Raw genomic sequence first — 16,638 nt, forward strand, 5'->3', positions numbered from 1 at the left:
CCGGTGTCCATTATCTGAACCAGTCCTAGATCTCCCCTAGGTCAACTCAGCCTCAAATGGGTATCTGGTGCGATGTGTAAACATTGGAGACAAAGGCGGCCGACGTGGAGTTGGCCACCCGACCCCTGGTGTGCCGCACCGGCCTTCATAGGTGCTCGCTAACAGCACTTGCCCCAACAGTCCCAGGCGAGACGGGGATCTTTGTCAATGTGTTGTGTGTGCTTTGTGCACTAACAGCACTTGCCCAACAGTCCCAGGCTATACGGGGATCTTTGTCAATGTCTTGTGTGTGCTTTGTGCACTAACAGCACTTGCCCAACAGTCCCAGGCTATACGGGGATCTTTGTCAATGTGCTTTGTACAGCACTTCACATTCAGTGACCTGCCTTTGATTCACGGTCATGTCTCACATCAGTGCACAGCGATGTTTTAACCGGCCCTGGGCCTCGATTAGGTCGACTCGGCCTTAAATGACTACTTCGCTTGGTGCAGGATGTAAACATCAGCATTGGGGAATCAACGGTGGCCACGTGTGGCGCTAGCCACACCACTTTCTTATGGGTCGTGCAGACTCTAATAGGTGCTCGCTAACAGCAGTTGCCTCAACAGTCTAAGAGGCTCTACGGAACATTTAGTTTCCCCTGTATATGGACTGGTGGTTCGGTACACCACACCGACGCGCTACAATTCCTAGCGACATGAGGTTCGATTCCTGTCCAAGATGCACAATATCAGTGGCAAGCAGCATCCGAACCTGTCGTGATCCTCCGATAGGTCGACTCAGCATAAAATAAGTATAAGGTGCAAAGGCGACTGAGTGGTGTGTTGGCCACACCTGCTTGCTCCAGCACAGCATGAAGGCGCCACACCAACACGCGCGGAGCTTAAGTTCTTTATCATGTTGCTATTCAAGTCACCTCTCACGTGTAAAAATATTCAACACGGTTCATGGAATTGGGCCAAAAATTACGAAGTAGGACCTCCTGAAAATGTTACCTTAAGCCTCAGTGAAACTTTGCTGCATCGAGTATGACAGACTGAGATAAAACTCAACACAGCCAGGAGGCACAGCGGCTACAAAGCAATCAACTCGCCTGTTGAAAATGTTCGAGTTCAATAGCCATTAAAATGAACACCGCTTTGCCCTATGCAAACGACTGCCCCCACCAAAGCAATGTGGAATTTCCACCACTGGCTCAATGCAGGTGGTGGAGATTCGTGTCACCCAACGCTCACTGGAGCATGGATACGGGTTGACTTGTGTCACTCGAACATTGTTCCTACCGTCTCGCCGTGACGACGCGTGGGTTTTAGTAACGAAGAGCAAACGGCATCGGCAGTGGCTCCTCTTTATATTAAAAGTGGCCGTGTTGGGCACGCGACTCGAAGCTGAATGCACGGCTGGGACGATGCTGAAGTGAACGCCCAGGCGAGATGTTCTCCCCGTTTGATCATTTAGCGAGCACTGAACCCCGGAGCCGTGACAACACGACGTCTTTGACTTTCCTTTCCCTCGGAATGTCAGGCAACAGTATCATTACCTCCCACTCCCAGCAGACTTACACAGCGAACACAGGGAGAACGTTTCCTCTGTGCCCTTCCCATGAGTTCATGCTTAACAGCGCCACACTCCTCATGGTGCGTGCACCGTTGGATTTGCTCCAATTAATACCGAGTGGAGGCGCAGTGGACACATGCTGTCAGCCAGAGCTCAATGAAGTACACGCTCTTGTAAACTGCGGTAATAGACGAATGGATGAAAGGCCTGGTAACAAGCTGGATTACATTGCTGTGCGTAGCTCTGAACTGTACTTGGCACGCATGCACCCACAAGCACACGGCGAGAGTAACCGTGAACATGTACAGAGTGGTTCGAATGCTCGACTCGCAATCACAAAGTTGCGAGAACGCATTCTGGTTTGGGGCTGACTAAACCCAACATCCCTACAATGTACAGAAAAGAAGGTTATTTGATGGAAGCGAACATTAGTCTGTGTGGATATACTGGCCCCAGCCATAGAATTGTGGAACTTTCACCGCTAGTTATTAAATATTGTTTAAGATGAGCGCTGGTGGCGTGTTTGTGTGACCGTGTGCACAGCAAGGTGGAGTGGCGGTGCAGTGTTGGTGCAGTGCTCTACAAAGCCGATTCCTAGCCACGGGCAACACGAGTGGGGAGTGATGCACCGGCGGCCCTGGGCTCCCCCCTTCACCACTAACCCACACTCACCAGAGTGGTGAAGTATGGTCAACGAACCTTCATGACTGACACAGCCTTCATCCAGCAGTGGACCAACAGAAACAATGGTATATTTGTATGTATCCGCATGTGCATTGAGTGAGACATCGAGTACATCCTTACTGTGTATAAACTCAGGGCCATATCCTGCCATGAAGACCGTTCAATGGCAATGGGTGATGGTGTCAGGAATAGCAGCAGCATAATGAAAATAGGCGGCACCTTTGTCAGAAAAGTAAGCGCACACAACACGCAGTCTACAACGGGGGCGCACACACTTTGTAATTAGACATTTCTTCAAATAAACGTATTTTAGTTTAAATCAGCAATTATATCCAAATCGTGCCATCAGCAGTGACGAGGCGTGAAACAATGTCTCCACGTGACTCGCTCGAGTTCGTGCCGGCAAACAGCGCGGAGCCTCGTGGTGCCACCGCGGCTCCTCGTGTCACGTGGTGCCACTTGGACGTCTCGTGTCACGTGGTGCCACTTGGACGTCTCGTGTCACGTGGTGCCACTTGGACGTCTCGTGTCACGTGGTGCCACCGCGGCTCCTCGTGTCACGTGGTGCCACTTGGACGTCTCGTGTCACGTGGTGCCACTTGGACGTCTCGTGTCACGTGGTGCCACTTGGACGTCTCGTGTCACGTGGTGCCACCGCGGCTCCTCGTGTCCAGCATCGGACACGCGCTCATCTTCCATTGGCTGCGATGCCTGGATCACGACCCGCGTGCAATCCCAACTCCCATGCTTCGTCGCCTTGCCCAGAGAACACACGACAAATACACCCCGTGGAGCCTTCACATGATTGTGTGGAAAGTGCTGCGAGCGAGTAGCACCTGTGAAGGCCGGTACGGCGCACACGAGGGGGGTGGGCAGCCAGCACCACGCCCGGCCGCCTTTGTCTCCCTCGTGGCGATGTTGACACACCGCACCAGGTACTCGATTGAGGCCGAGTCTGGACAGGGGAGACCCAGGACCGGTTCAGATAATCGCCACCGGTGTGGGCCCGTGAGCGAGTGGGTGTTGCAGGTCCGGTGTGGGCCCGTGACGCCATCGCCACAGCAGCGGAGCTTCGTCTCGCGTTGCCCCAGAGGACCCCCCAGAGGGCCCCCAGAGGGCCCCCCAGAGGGCCCCGACTGTGGGCCCCAGTAGCGAGCTGCCGCCCTCTGCCGTCACAATTGTGCCCAACACTCAGCCCACAGGAGGAGGACCCGGGGATGTTCACATCCGCATCGAGCATTTCCGCGAGCCGCATGGGGGACCCCCCCCCCCCCCCCCCCGGTTAGAACAGCCCGCACACAGAGCAACAGGCCAGGTGAACAACTGGGCTTCACCACAGACCCCTGCCCCCCCCAGCAACAACAACCACAACTGGGCTTCACCACAGACCCCTGCCCCCCCCAGCAACAACAACAACAACTGGGCTTCACCACATACCCCTGCCCCCCCCCAGCAACAACAACCACAACTGGGCTTCATCACAGACTCACGGGTGGTGGTGGTGGGGTAAAGTGTGGGTGCGCCCACCTATTCCGAATATAATTCCAATGGAAACGGTTACCGGTTTAGCGGTTACCATTTAGCAGAATCGTAATAGGAACACAACGTCCCAGTAATAAAGGTTACAATACTGTGCAGTCATTTCGTGCTTGATTGTTTTGGTTATGTTAACATTAAACTCAATGCGCTTCATTATTTACAATTAAAGTATTATTTGGGTCTTTCGGCAAAGTCACGTAGATAGGTTAAAAAAATAACAAAAACAGGAATATGAATTCCTGCAGTCACGAAAGCTTTAAGTCAAGATTTAATTCAAGTTGTGTTACTTTTAACGATAATGTGATTTAGTGAAATTGCACAGCTTAGCAGCATGGGACCTGTTCCAGGCCCATCCCATTTATTAAGCACCGACACATGCTACTGGGACCATTTGCGATCATAACAATAGATCCCCCTTGTCCAGAAAGGTCTCAACCCACCTGGAGACGGAATTTCAGGAGCCCTGCTTGGCATGTTTAGAGCGAGAGAGACTGAAACGATAAGATGGTGACAGGGATGCCAGTCTACTGAATACAAACGTTAAAAAGTTCGTCTTCAAATTTGGCTGAATGCCTAAATGATGTATGTGATATTCTAATGAATAGTAAGTCGTGTGATTATGTCCACCGCTAGTTATACGGTAGTGCCAATGACAGAGCTGGAGAGGGTATTATTTGATTTGTCCTTTCACCGACTTGCTGAAGGAAAGCTAAACACCGCACAACTACACAAGCGTGTGGATCAAGCAGAGGGGCCGCAGAGAAAGATGTTCGCTGCATCATGCAATCCATGTCCCTCTCGTCGTACGAGTGCCATACGATAGTACAATGTTGTACAAAATTCCAGTCAAATTGCAGCAACAAAACAGGCCTCTAAAATCAGGCTCTGAGAGCCAATACACGCACTTATGGACAGGTTTTACGCAACAACAAAAAAACAAAGAACATCTTTGAATTGTATTTTTATATATATAAACTTAACAGCAGCAAGTTTCAATTCACATGCACAGCTTGGTATTGTTGCATTAATCTCTGTTCTACATCTGGACCTGGGACCATGTCTCGTTAACTAGGCCATGACTGGAATGACGACATTGAAATGTGAAAAACATCACAACCGCGAGCAGCAAATGAGAGTTGCGCCATTTTGAATGTTGGTCTCGTGTTTACAATTATCCATTGGAGCGAAGTCAAATGTTTTTATCGTCTTTATTACGAAAAATCCCACGATATGCGAATATTTTCGTTGAAGGCTTTGGTTCTGCTATGAACAAGATTTCTTGTAATATTACATTTTTACTTTCTCTCGTACTTGCGGAGTAGGCAAGGTAGAAAGACACGAAGTGTTGGGATAGTTTTACTTGATGGTTTCTAGTTACAGATGACCAGAGATTCGAGGACTCGGTGTCACCTAATCCTGTATTTGGCATTTCCAAAACACGGTCGAGCACAGTACTCTCTATTAATTCCATGCATACTTTCTTCATATTATCATAGGCTGATTTACCCTTTGACTATTAAAGCATCATTTATTTGAATTAGTTGCTACTATCTTCATAATAACACAAACTGTCCACGACTTTCCTTTTTTAAATAATTTAGGAATTACTTTTTGGAAAATGTAATCCGAAGACATGATACATGAGTCCATGATAAACAATAGTCCTCTTTTTGACGCTCACACGCTGGAGGCAGCGGTATTATGGGGTTACTGGGACCCGACTTTGGCAAATCTGTCAACCCCTTATCAGTGCCCTACCTTATTACAGAACAATTCAGACCTTATTGGTCACCCCGTGCCCTTATACATATCAAGGTTCATCCTACAAAGTCCCATCACAAGGGAGAAAAAAAAACTAACTAGACAAAATAAAAAACAAATTCCCGTATTGAAACGGCTGTATGCCGTATGGGCCTGTACAGGAATGTGGGTAAACCCTATGGGTTTGCTTTAGGAACCCTATTTTTTTGTTTTACCAACACTGGGAGATGTGATAGGGCTGTCATGATTTAATGCGACAAATGTCATAGATGTTCTATGGTGCCGAACACCACCACACCACAACTTTACCACAAGCACTGTAAATAACCCATCCAGTCTTCTTCGTGTAAAATTCACACGATAGTTGGATACATAAATATGCACACTTTTTCACCATTTTGGAGGAAGCCAACAGTGGTTATGATATGGAGATGGTGACCTCCGCCAAAGAAATGTGGAATTTCCACCACTGGCTTTGGACCGCCAATGAAGACAGGTACTCCCCAATCTTCTTTGGAGAAGGGAGGCACGGACTTTTAAAATGTTATTTAACTATTATAATAAACTATTATTTAGAAATGACACTGCTTCATTATTACTCAATATATTAATCATTATCATTACCATGATAGATGTGTATATATACATTGCAGCATGAGAAGACATTGTGTGACAATAGATCGATTGAAGTGTATATCAATCGAGCCTTGCTCTCAATCTTCACACAGACACACACAGACACACACAGACACACACAGACACACACAGACACGCACCCGTGACTCGCCGTCGAAAGGATGCCAGTTACAACCCTGGTCAAGCGTCAAATCATCCCATCATCCTTTCTGGGTAGATAGAGTACCATTTCACGGGAACCAACAGCGCCGACGCTATGGGGCCTGGCCCTCGCGGGAGGAGTGAAGAACTTCCATCGTTGGCTCAAAACTGCCAAACAAGGGAACGTCCCCACCAACCGCTCGTTTGGAGTGTGGAAACAACGTCACCATTTCTCTTGCTGTTCAATATTTCTATGTTTCTGATCAAGTCCTAGCTGCCGGCCTTGCCGCTGGCTCGTCCGTTGTGCCGAGACATCGGCGGCACGGCAGTTCGCCCGCCCGAGCCGTACAGCCCCAGATTCTTTGCCGCCGCCGACTTGCGCGGCGTCTTGGCGCTGGGGAACGGGTTGAACGCCGGCGCCCGTGGCCCCGCGGCCGAGCCGGGCCGCCCCTCGCTCGCGTCCGAGCTGCCGCGCGACTCCACTGAACGGGCGCTCGCGGCCGACGACGTCGAACTCGTGCGGGACTTGGGCCGCCTCTCGTCTCCGTCCCCGAACACGGGCCGCGAGACGCCTCCTTCCGCCACGGGGCGCTCGTCCGGGACCGCCTCCACCACCGCCGCCGAGCTGTTGTCCGAAGACCGAGGATCCTTTGCGCCCGTCGCACTCGCCGCACCCGAGCCGTCCGAAGCAGTCTCGCCACGTCCACGCGGCTGCGACGCGAGCTCCTTGGGCCGGGCAATGTCCGGGTTCGCCGGCTTCTCCGAAGCGTCGATGCCGTAGCCGCCGCAGCAACCGGACGACGGCGAGACGGTACTGCCGGAGCCGCCCTCGGCGGGCTCCTCGATCACTCCGTCGGAGCGGTGGGGCCCCTCGTCCCCAGCGCTCCCCAAAGTGCTGGTGGAGCCGGCATCGGAGCCGGAGCCGACGTCGGGGCGGGCGTCGCCGCGTTGCTCGTGACGGTGCGGTGCAGGTTCGTGCTCATCTCCCGTCACGCCCGCTCCGTCAGGGCTGTCCGGCTTGCAGCGGGAGCCTGCACCGGGGGTACATAAAAAGTTGGTACCAGTTTTAGCATCGTCAACAATGGATGACCAAGCAGAGACTGCTCATACCCCCGCTCATCACCCATCACCCCTCACACCCAGGACAATGTGGAATTTCTGCCAATGGATCGAGTCTCCACTCTTGCTGAAGTGTTCTGTATGTAAGTCAAACATCAAATTGCCTCTCTGATTAAACAAGGGTTTAGCAGTATTCTAAACGAAAATGTTATTTTACCAGGTAAGGCTCACTGAGCTATACAGCTCTTTTTCAGAAGCAACCTGGCCACAAATGATAGCTCAACGAACTGGCTTATCAAGTGGAAAACAAATTCAGCCAAATACTTTAAACGCGTGATGTTGATTCTAAATGTGGAGGGAAAAACCGGAAGACCCGGAGAAAAATCCATGCACCCACGGGGAGAGAGACACGCAAACTCAAAATATACCGCAGGTGTCAGGGCCGGGATCGAACCCACGACCTCCTGCATTACCAGGCGAGGTAGTTTACATCTCGCCACCCGGCAGAAATTCGATATTGCTATGGTGGAGGCCGGTCTATCCGTACACGGCCACGTACAAAAATGCACACACACGTGACTGTGCACACGGATAGAATATTTTTACCTCTCCACGACCAGCATAGCAACAACAACAACATTAACCAGGATCTGAGCTCGAGACCCCGGCACCTGCAGCGAACACGGCCATTACGAGCCCTAGTAGAGTCCCGTGACACGCGAGGACATCGTCACCTGGGGCGCTGTCGCTGCTGCTCCGGCGGCTGCGTGCGCCCGCGCTGCGCTTGGCGGTGGCGCCCTCCACCACCCCGTCGCGCACCACCGTGCAGTTCCTCTCGCAGGCCGTGCGCTGCAGCTGCTTGCTCAGCATCAGGTGGTTGAGCACAGGTGGGGGCTCCATGCTGGGCCCCGACAGTAGCATGGGCCTAGGCTCTGCAAAGACAAAGATCCCTCCTATAGCCTGAACAAACTTTTGGGTCAAGTGCTGTTAGCGAGCGCTTACGAAGGCCGGCACGGCACATGAGGGGGTGGGTTGCCAGCACCATGCCCGGCTGCCTTTCTCTCCCTCGTGGCGATGTTTACACACCACACCAGGCACTCTTTTGAGGCCGAGTCGATCTAGGGGAGGCCCAGGACCGGTTCAGATAATCGTCACTGGTGTTGGCCTTGAGCAGGAATCGAACTCGGGTGGCAGGTTTGTCGTGCGGCATGCTAACCGCTCCCACTAGGCTCTGCACACGCACGCACGCAAAGGTATAAATGCCGACAGGTGGCCAGGTTGACAGGCAGACCAAGAGACAAACGATCGACCTGAGGGACAACGTAGAGGAGGAGGCACCTGTACGGGGGCACACCAGGTGCGTCTGCAGCCTCTGCCGGTGACGGATGCGCCCGTACTGGCGCGTCAGAGCCTGGATGTCGGTGCTCATGCGCTCCATCATCATGCTGTTGAGCGCTGCCTGGTGCTCGTGTGCGGCCGTGCGGCCCGAGCCCACGGCCCCCGGGCTCGCCTCGGCTACGCTGCGCCCACGGCCGCCCCCACCGCCACCGCCGCCCTCCTCCCCGGCGTGGTCTACGGCACAGGGAGGGGGAAGCCGTTACAGCGTCGCCAGCATCGACGTCGTCGTCGTCACCACCACCGTCATTGTCAGTATCGTTGTCGTCATCACCACCAGGATTATCGTCATCACTACCATCATCGTCAGAATCGTCGTCATCACTGTCATTGTCAAAATCATCGTCAATATCGTCGTCAATATTGTCATCGTCAGCATCACCACAGTCATCGTCAGCATCGCTGTTATTGTCAACATCGAGGTGATCTCCGCTCTCAGCATTGCAATTCGTTCCCATTGTCGGCACCATCACCGAGTGTCAGTATCATCTTTTTAATCTGCATCAGTGACGTCATGTACATGATCATCGTTAATTGTTATAAAGTTTCATCATCAGGCTCATATACAACATGATATTTAATCATATTAATTATCAGGTTCATCTTAGTATAAATATAAAGAGCATAATTTCATGAATATCATCATTTACATAACAATCTTCATCACTGTAACTTATTCAATAAAAAATAGCTCACGACCTTGAAGACCAATGTACACATCACTGTGATATTCCTCAGCGACCTCGTCATCACATCACCAGTGTAATTGTATGCTGGTCAGAATTATTAAATATCATGAAGAGATCTACAGTCAGATTTTTCATAGTCAAGTGCCCAGATGTTGCCCATCAACTCACTCCTCATTCAAACCGAGGATCTTGGTGTTTGGATGTCAGTGTGGGTTAGAACATTGGCTCAACTCATGATCGGGAGGCACGAGTTCAAGAGGTTAGAGGTTGAGTCAGCTCCTCCTTCCTGGGTCGACGAAATCATTCCCGCTTTTTAGGAAGTCAACAGTGGGTGTTCTCTAAAAATATTGCCACCAAGCAAAGGACTGTGAACACCACTTCTGGCTCAGGATCGCTCACAGACGAGCACCACCACCCCACTGGTCGTGTGAGTGGAGACACCACACAGTCATCCGTAGACAACAGCTCTTTAATGGATGCTGCTGGAATGCACTGCATCCCCGGTTGTTTGCATGCCTTTCCCGTGAAGTGCGGCCTCTCGTACACTTAAACCAATCGCGACCCGTGGGATGCTTTTGGCCGATGTGAAGACTACGATCCCTGTACCGTAATCACAACAGCTCTGCTATTTAAATGCAAGCCGGTGTGCCCCAATTTGTCACGGCGAGTGTGTTCACACTCGCAGCCGCCTCACTCGAGTCCACAGCAAGACGCTGACTGGATTCGACCTGAAATGGAGTATTTCACTCCTGACCTGCACCTCGCCTCCCGAGCCACTCAGCAGTGGCTCTCACCGCCAGCCTCTCGGCCACCTCCCTCCCCATCGTCACCGTCGTCTCAGTCGTCAGCTCGGGCGGTATCGCCCCTACCTCGGAGGCTCGGGACGTGCGGCCGCTGTGTCCCCACCTGCCAGAGGCCCCCCAAGGGGCCCAGGCAGGTGACCGGGATGGCGGCGGTGTCGTCGTCCTCCAGCTCCAGGTCGTCGTCGCTGTCGCGGTCCCGGTTCCCCAGCACCGGCACGCTGCACGCACCGCAACGCACGCACCACAACGCACGCTTCACTCACCAGAACGCAGGTGCAAAGTGTATCGATAGAGGGACTCCATGAGGCCACGGACCCAGACACAATCACCGCTTGTGAACGATGTGGTAGCCATTTGAAATTAGTAAAGTTAACAAATGATTCTAGATTTGAAGTTTTTGTGACTGCAAGGATACATACTCTTTGGTTCTTTCGGTAAAGTCACGTAGATGAAAAATAAAAAATAAAAAGAAATTAATTAAATCACGGCGTTTCGGAAACTTGTGTTGCCTCCGAAATGTGATTTAGTTTAGTTATTTTCATAAAATTAGTATTTTATTTATTTATTTAACAAATTATGTACTATTATTAGCCACATCGATACTACTTAAGAATTTGCTACCTCAGGTGGGAGAAATTTCCGCTCTGGCCCATGAACTAAATGTGACAGCATCTCAAGACTATCCAGAAACGATGGGCGTGTTTATTTTGTAGAGGCACTCCGGCAAAGGCCCAGGTGAAAGAGAAGGCCATGAGCATAGACTTGAATAGAGGCGGGAAGCCAACAGCACCGATGGCCGAGGGAAGAAAGTTCCATATTATGGGGTAGGGGGGGCAGCAGAGGAGCAACCCGTGCCCACACACACACACGCAGGCACAGAACTAAACACAAGAAGCCATGCACAGGCACGCACGCATCACACAAATGTAAAAAAATAATTAAATGTTATCGGCCAGCTCCATTCCTCGCGAGCCCCCATGGTGCGGCGTTCTGTAATTACCGATCATTACAAGCAGCGTGTAGTGGCTCCAACTGCACACACACACACACACGTGTGCACAGACACGCGGACACGGTGTTGTAGCAGCGTACCCGTGCGCGCCGTGAGGCTTCACGTGGGCCTGGAAGGGCGTGATGTTGTAGGTGTACTTCTCTCGAAGCTCCACCAGCTGAGGGAACGGGAACGGAGCCATGGAGTACACCGTCTGCGTACGACGGAGACAGGGCCAGGTGTTCAACCGGGAGCAACGTCAGAACCACCTCCGTCACATCGAGCGAAGCAATACAGAGACGCCTATGAGACAATGGCACCGTTTGGACAACCGCCACATAAAAGTTAATGTCGGTGACATACATCGGAAATTGGCTTATATTCGGAAGAGATAAATAAACTAATTGTTTTGACTGCTATGCACGGAAAGTGCACCGCCCCCGATTGTGTGGATCGCTTCAAATGATCACGGAACGAGATCTGAGAATGAGTTTTGAGAGATCGACTCTTTGTGGGTCATTCTCAACAAACACCCACCAACGACACAATGAATCCGTTCAGAATTATAAACGTCATCGCCCCACTACTCGAGAAATCTTGCCCGCTTGCAAGACCGGATGCAGTCGCATTGTGCCACATAAGGACAGCTGCCACCGGGGGCGCCCTTTTAAATCCCGCGTTTGAGTCCCGACGCGGCCCGCTTTGTGGAGTGCGGAGTGCTCCGGGCCCCGCGTGTCGAGGCGGGCGCGCCCTGCCGCCGGCGCGAGCGTCGTCCCCACCTGCATGAGCTCTTTGCAGTCGACGAGGTTCTTCTCAAGCATCTCCTGCGTGAGCTGGCCCATGGCGCTGTAGAACTCGTCCGCACTGCGGCAGTGCTCGATCCGCCTGGGCACCACGCGCGCAGGGGGTGGGGGAACCTCTTCCTTACCGAGGCCCAAACACGGCTTCCAAATATGTTTGGTGGTGGGCCACACACACCTCGGCGTAATCCAATAATAATGTGGGCAATGGTTAGGGCTTACGTTGACGGCACTAAAATATAAAAAACAAGGTTGCAAAGTCAGAAATATTCCCCTCTAGTGCCCAATCGGTGTAGCTAAGATGCTCCGAGTGGGAAGCCTCATGTGGGCCCATATCCAGTCCACAAGGCGTAGGTTCCAAACCCCCTTTTTGTAAAAGTCTCTGTCAAGACGCGACGATGTGAGCCCACCATGTACAGTAGCGGCTTGAACACGGCGAGGCACTGGATCCCCAGATGACCCCATGACCCCGTGACCCCGCGACCCCTCGCCATCGCTTACTCTCCAAGCTTGGCCCAGATGGCGAGGGCCACGCGCAGGATGACCTCGGAACCCTCGAAGAAGAGAGAGTCCCAGATGCGCAGCACGGCTGCCTTGGGCAGGCACGTGGCAAACAGCGTGAGGAACCACTGCATGGTGAACACGTTGGTGAGCGGCGGTTCGTAGCTGCCTGCACGCACGCACACACAAAGACCGTGAGGGAAGCTCCGTCAGTCGAGGTTTCTCTTGCGTATCCATCTAGTTTGAGTGTGAAGGGTTTTTGCTGGGATTGTGTTGTAAAGCACTGAGGCCTTGTGTGAATGGCGCTATATAAAATAGACTTTTACTTTCTAAACATCCCCCAAGTAGCGTACACTCAGACTTGGTCTAACAGCTCACGGTGTTGTCCCATCCGTCCTGTGCTCCGCCACCTGACTGCAAGCCAAACGCGTCTCTTTCTGGTTATTTCCTGAAGCTCCTCCACATTGGTATTCCCTCCCATTGTCTATTTTCCCTAAGCTCTTGTAATATTAATAATGATTTAAACTTTTTACGCGCACAATATTCGCTCAATCTTGAAGAGATAGAACAACTCAGAGGTGTGAAGGAAGCAGACAAGTGGGATGGCAGCAGCCTACGGTCCTCTATATATTAAGATGTTTCAGTCACTTAATACATCCAATTTAACTACCGGTTTAGATATTAATTACCGATGCCCCCACATACTCCCACATGACCACCCCACGTGACCCCCACCTGTCCCTCCGGTGTCGCGGTTGGCGGCACGCTGCAGGCCGTCCAGGTGCAGCGAGAGGTCGGGCAGACGCAGACGCAGCAGGTCTCGGAAGACGGCCATCTCCACGGACAACGAGCGCAGGTTGTTGGCGAAGTAGCTGTCGGGCAGCACCTTGTCGATCAAGTAAATCATCACCTGACCAGCGGGGCAGCAGCCAGGGGGCAGCACACGCCACGCCAAGTGAGCACAGGAGCCGTGGTGGAAACACAATTGGGGCGGGAACTACAGGGGGCAGCAGTGAGGAAGCAAGGAAGGCTGCGATGAACAAGGGGGGGGGGGCGGAATGAAGGAGGTGGCAGCACTGAAAAGGGGTGGTAGCGAAATCAACGAAGGCGGTGGTGGTGAAGAGGGTGGCATGACAATGGGGTGGTAAAGAAGGGGGTGGTAGTGAAAGGGGAAGCAGTGGAGGGAGTGACAAGGGCAGGAAGGTGCAGGGATAATGTAGCAATTGGGAAAAGTCCGATAATTATAATTGGGTAAATGGGATAAACAGAAAGGTGTGGAAAGAAAAATATTAAAGGGCAAATTGTGTTGCCAAGTGCTTGAGAAGGCAATCACCAGGCAAAAATATTTGTTGTTATTTATTTTGCAGGGAAAAAAAACGTTTAGATTCACCTGTCGCAGATTTGAACGATAATATTCCAAGTCGCTGCCTTATTGCGATCTTACAATCCATACATTATACAAGTCGGGTCCCACGTTGTCTGTAGGCATGGCAGTACAGTGGGAGATGGTGGAAACTCACTAAGCCAAAAGTTCCATTAAGATCAGCTCCGAAGGATAACAGCCAGGAAGCAGGAAGCCGAGAGACATCCGCTCAGCAGGGACACTTCACACACGTTACACGCGGGCACACCTCCACAACCACCGACATTCGCCACCAAGTGGCGGTGACGTCACCAAGGCACTTTGTGCCAGGCTAGGTGCACCTTGAGGCCACGTAACGTGATGAAGGCTCACTCACAGGAGGTCGCAGCACAGACCCAGGTGCTATGGATTGACTGGCTGAGATCACTGGTGTCTAATTTCAAGTCCAGCAGTCGAAATTCCACATTCCAATGGCTGGAGCCAAAATAAACATGGGATTTAATTACCTCTTTTTCTAGATATAATTGACAAAAGGCTGATTGTTCGCTAACTGACGGTACCTGCCGAGGAGACTACGGCCCGAGAGGGGAGGGGCCCATGCCAGCTCCATATTCCTATCTTGGCCCAGGGCTATATTCCCGGATTTGGATAAAGTCTATATAGACATGTGAGCAATAATACCTCTACAGATTATGGAAAGACTTTCTTCAGCCTAGCGGCCTTCTGTAGGTAGCACTGTTCCCCAGCAGTACTGTGCTGACAGTGCGTAACAAAGCGAACCAAGATCCCTGTACAACACCACGAGAGCGAGTTACGTCACGGGTCCTCCTCCAACTCTCATCTCCAGCCCTCGGGGTGAAACCCGCGACACGGTAACGACGAGGGAGGCTCAGGCCCGTGGTGGTGGTGGTGGGAGGGGGGGGGCACCTTGAGCGCCTCGCCCTCGTCCCCCTCGGTGACCTCCAGCACGAGTGCGGCCAGCACGTTGAAGCCCTGGCAGTAGCCCACGGCCTTGTTCCAGCGAGCGTACGCGAGCAGCACGCGCTTCAGCACCACGCGGTCACCTTCGGCCTCGCGCCCGCAGTACGCGCTGCAGCCCGTGCGATGCAGGTCCTGCAGCGGCAGACGCAGCAGGGGTGGCCATGCTAGGCGTGAGCAAAAAATGCGAATTCGTCTTTCCTATCCCTATCTCGTCTGTATAACTCCATCTGTGTCTCTCGTCTACGTTGCTCTCATTTCACTACTTCTGTCTCATCTACATCTATCTTATCTCATCTCCCTACAGCTCAATCTTTTGTCTACATTTTCTCACCTCTCTATATCTTTATATTTGGTCTACATCTCTTCTGTCCTCTCGCTAGTAGTTAAAAAAAGAATAGAAAATGGGTGCTCCCAATAGATCCGGGAGGAGGAGGGTTGAGGGTGAGCGCTTGTTTCTTGAACAGACAGCGAGTTCCGGACCTTTACAATCTGCGCGCCCATCGATTCATCGTCGGGGTTGCTGCGGTCGTTGAAGGCGAAACGTAGCGTCTTCTCCCAGTCGATGGCGTTGCTCTCCAGATACTGGTCAGCCAGAGTGAGCCACACCTGTAGAACAGGGCCAGAGTGAGACACCTGTAACGGAGCTTTCCGATCAGAACCACCGCATCTCACCCACTAGCAGTCAGCCCAGACAACAACAAACACTCGAGAACTACACCAGCAGATCTCCGTTCCGTGTTTCCACATTTAAACAAACGTATGTGTTGAGTCCATCGAAATCAAGGTCCAAATTTTCCACATTTCAAAAAAACACCTGCAAATTATTCCATTGGGCTCACACGGCAGGCAAATAGCCCCCCGCTGTGAAACCACCGCAAACCGCGTCGGAATCAAAGCACCGGCGTGATGGTCGCGAATAGCAAACGTGGTCCCAGAGCCCAGACGTGTGTGAGTGCCTCACCCTCCTGCGCCAGTCCTTGCAAATGCCGGTGGGGAGACGGGCCACTGCCTTGAGGGCATCGTACCACTGTGGGACACGGGACAACGTTCCATTGAATCATCATCGCCGGCGTCACGATCATCATAACATCAACATAATCATCATCACCGTCCTCATCATGAGCATCATTTTCAACATCAACATTATGGATATCATCATCATCAATATCAAGGTGAATAACATTAACATCATCACCGTCATAATCATCGCTGTTAACGTAATCATTATCATCATCATCATCTGCTGGTTGCAAGCCTTCCCGTGCCATCACTATCCCCTCAAGGTCTGGTGGGGGCGGGTGGCATGGTGCATCACCACACGCTTATTATTATAATAATAATTATTGTTATGCACCGATTGGAGGCTCATTAGATCTAATTCGTCATCGTTGGCTGTCACGTTTAGAGTGGAAAGTGCTGTAATTAAGAAGCACCTGCAGTTTACGTTAACATATGTTAGTTGGCCCCAGCAACGGACGGCAGTATTTCCCAAGTGGACAAACAAACGTTCCAACGGGCCACAACAGAACACCGACCTGTCACTCCCAGCACTTACAAAGCAAATCCCTGGTCCATGACCACAGCAAAGGTCAAACAGCACAGCAACACATCCGGGCTGCCAACAGCATCGAGATGAGGCTCTACGGGACTTACCGCACCGTCACATTTAATTGCATTCCCTGATCTCCCAATAGAGTTTAACCGTGACGGCCGCTGCCCGTCGTTTGACTGTGTTTG

At 51.8% G+C, this 16,638-nt stretch overlaps 1 protein-coding gene across 3 annotated transcripts in view; it reads right to left on the reverse strand.

The window, feature by feature from the left end:
- Positions 1 to 4,975: 4,975 nt before the first annotated feature.
- TBC1D30 (TBC1 domain family member 30) overlaps positions 4,976 to 16,638 on the reverse strand; it is a 46,098-nt gene continuing 34,435 nt past the window's right edge. For all 3 annotated transcript variants that reach the window (XM_061566887.1, XM_061566889.1, XM_061566888.1), the window contains 11 exons: positions 15,863 to 15,928; positions 15,382 to 15,507; positions 14,848 to 15,033; positions 13,293 to 13,467; positions 12,558 to 12,726; positions 12,036 to 12,141; positions 11,358 to 11,470; positions 10,332 to 10,483; positions 8,717 to 8,950; positions 8,113 to 8,310; positions 4,976 to 7,350 (listed from right to left, as the gene is read on the reverse strand). In XM_061566887.1, the coding sequence (XP_061422871.1) occupies positions 6,590 to 7,350; positions 8,113 to 8,310; positions 8,717 to 8,950; positions 10,332 to 10,483; positions 11,358 to 11,470; positions 12,036 to 12,141; positions 12,558 to 12,726; positions 13,293 to 13,467; positions 14,848 to 15,033; positions 15,382 to 15,507; positions 15,863 to 15,928 (2,286 nt within the window). In that variant the 3' untranslated portion in view covers positions 4,976 to 6,589. The remainder of the gene's footprint in view (positions 7,351 to 8,112; positions 8,311 to 8,716; positions 8,951 to 10,331; positions 10,484 to 11,357; positions 11,471 to 12,035; positions 12,142 to 12,557; positions 12,727 to 13,292; positions 13,468 to 14,847; positions 15,034 to 15,381; positions 15,508 to 15,862; positions 15,929 to 16,638) is intronic.

The sequence above is a fragment of the Lethenteron reissneri genome, chromosome 38 (genome assembly GCF_015708825.2).
Source record: "Lethenteron reissneri isolate LAM-NWPU_2019-01 chromosome 38, ASM1570882v1, whole genome shotgun sequence".
NCBI lineage: Eukaryota > Metazoa > Chordata > Hyperoartia > Petromyzontiformes > Petromyzontidae > Lethenteron > Lethenteron reissneri.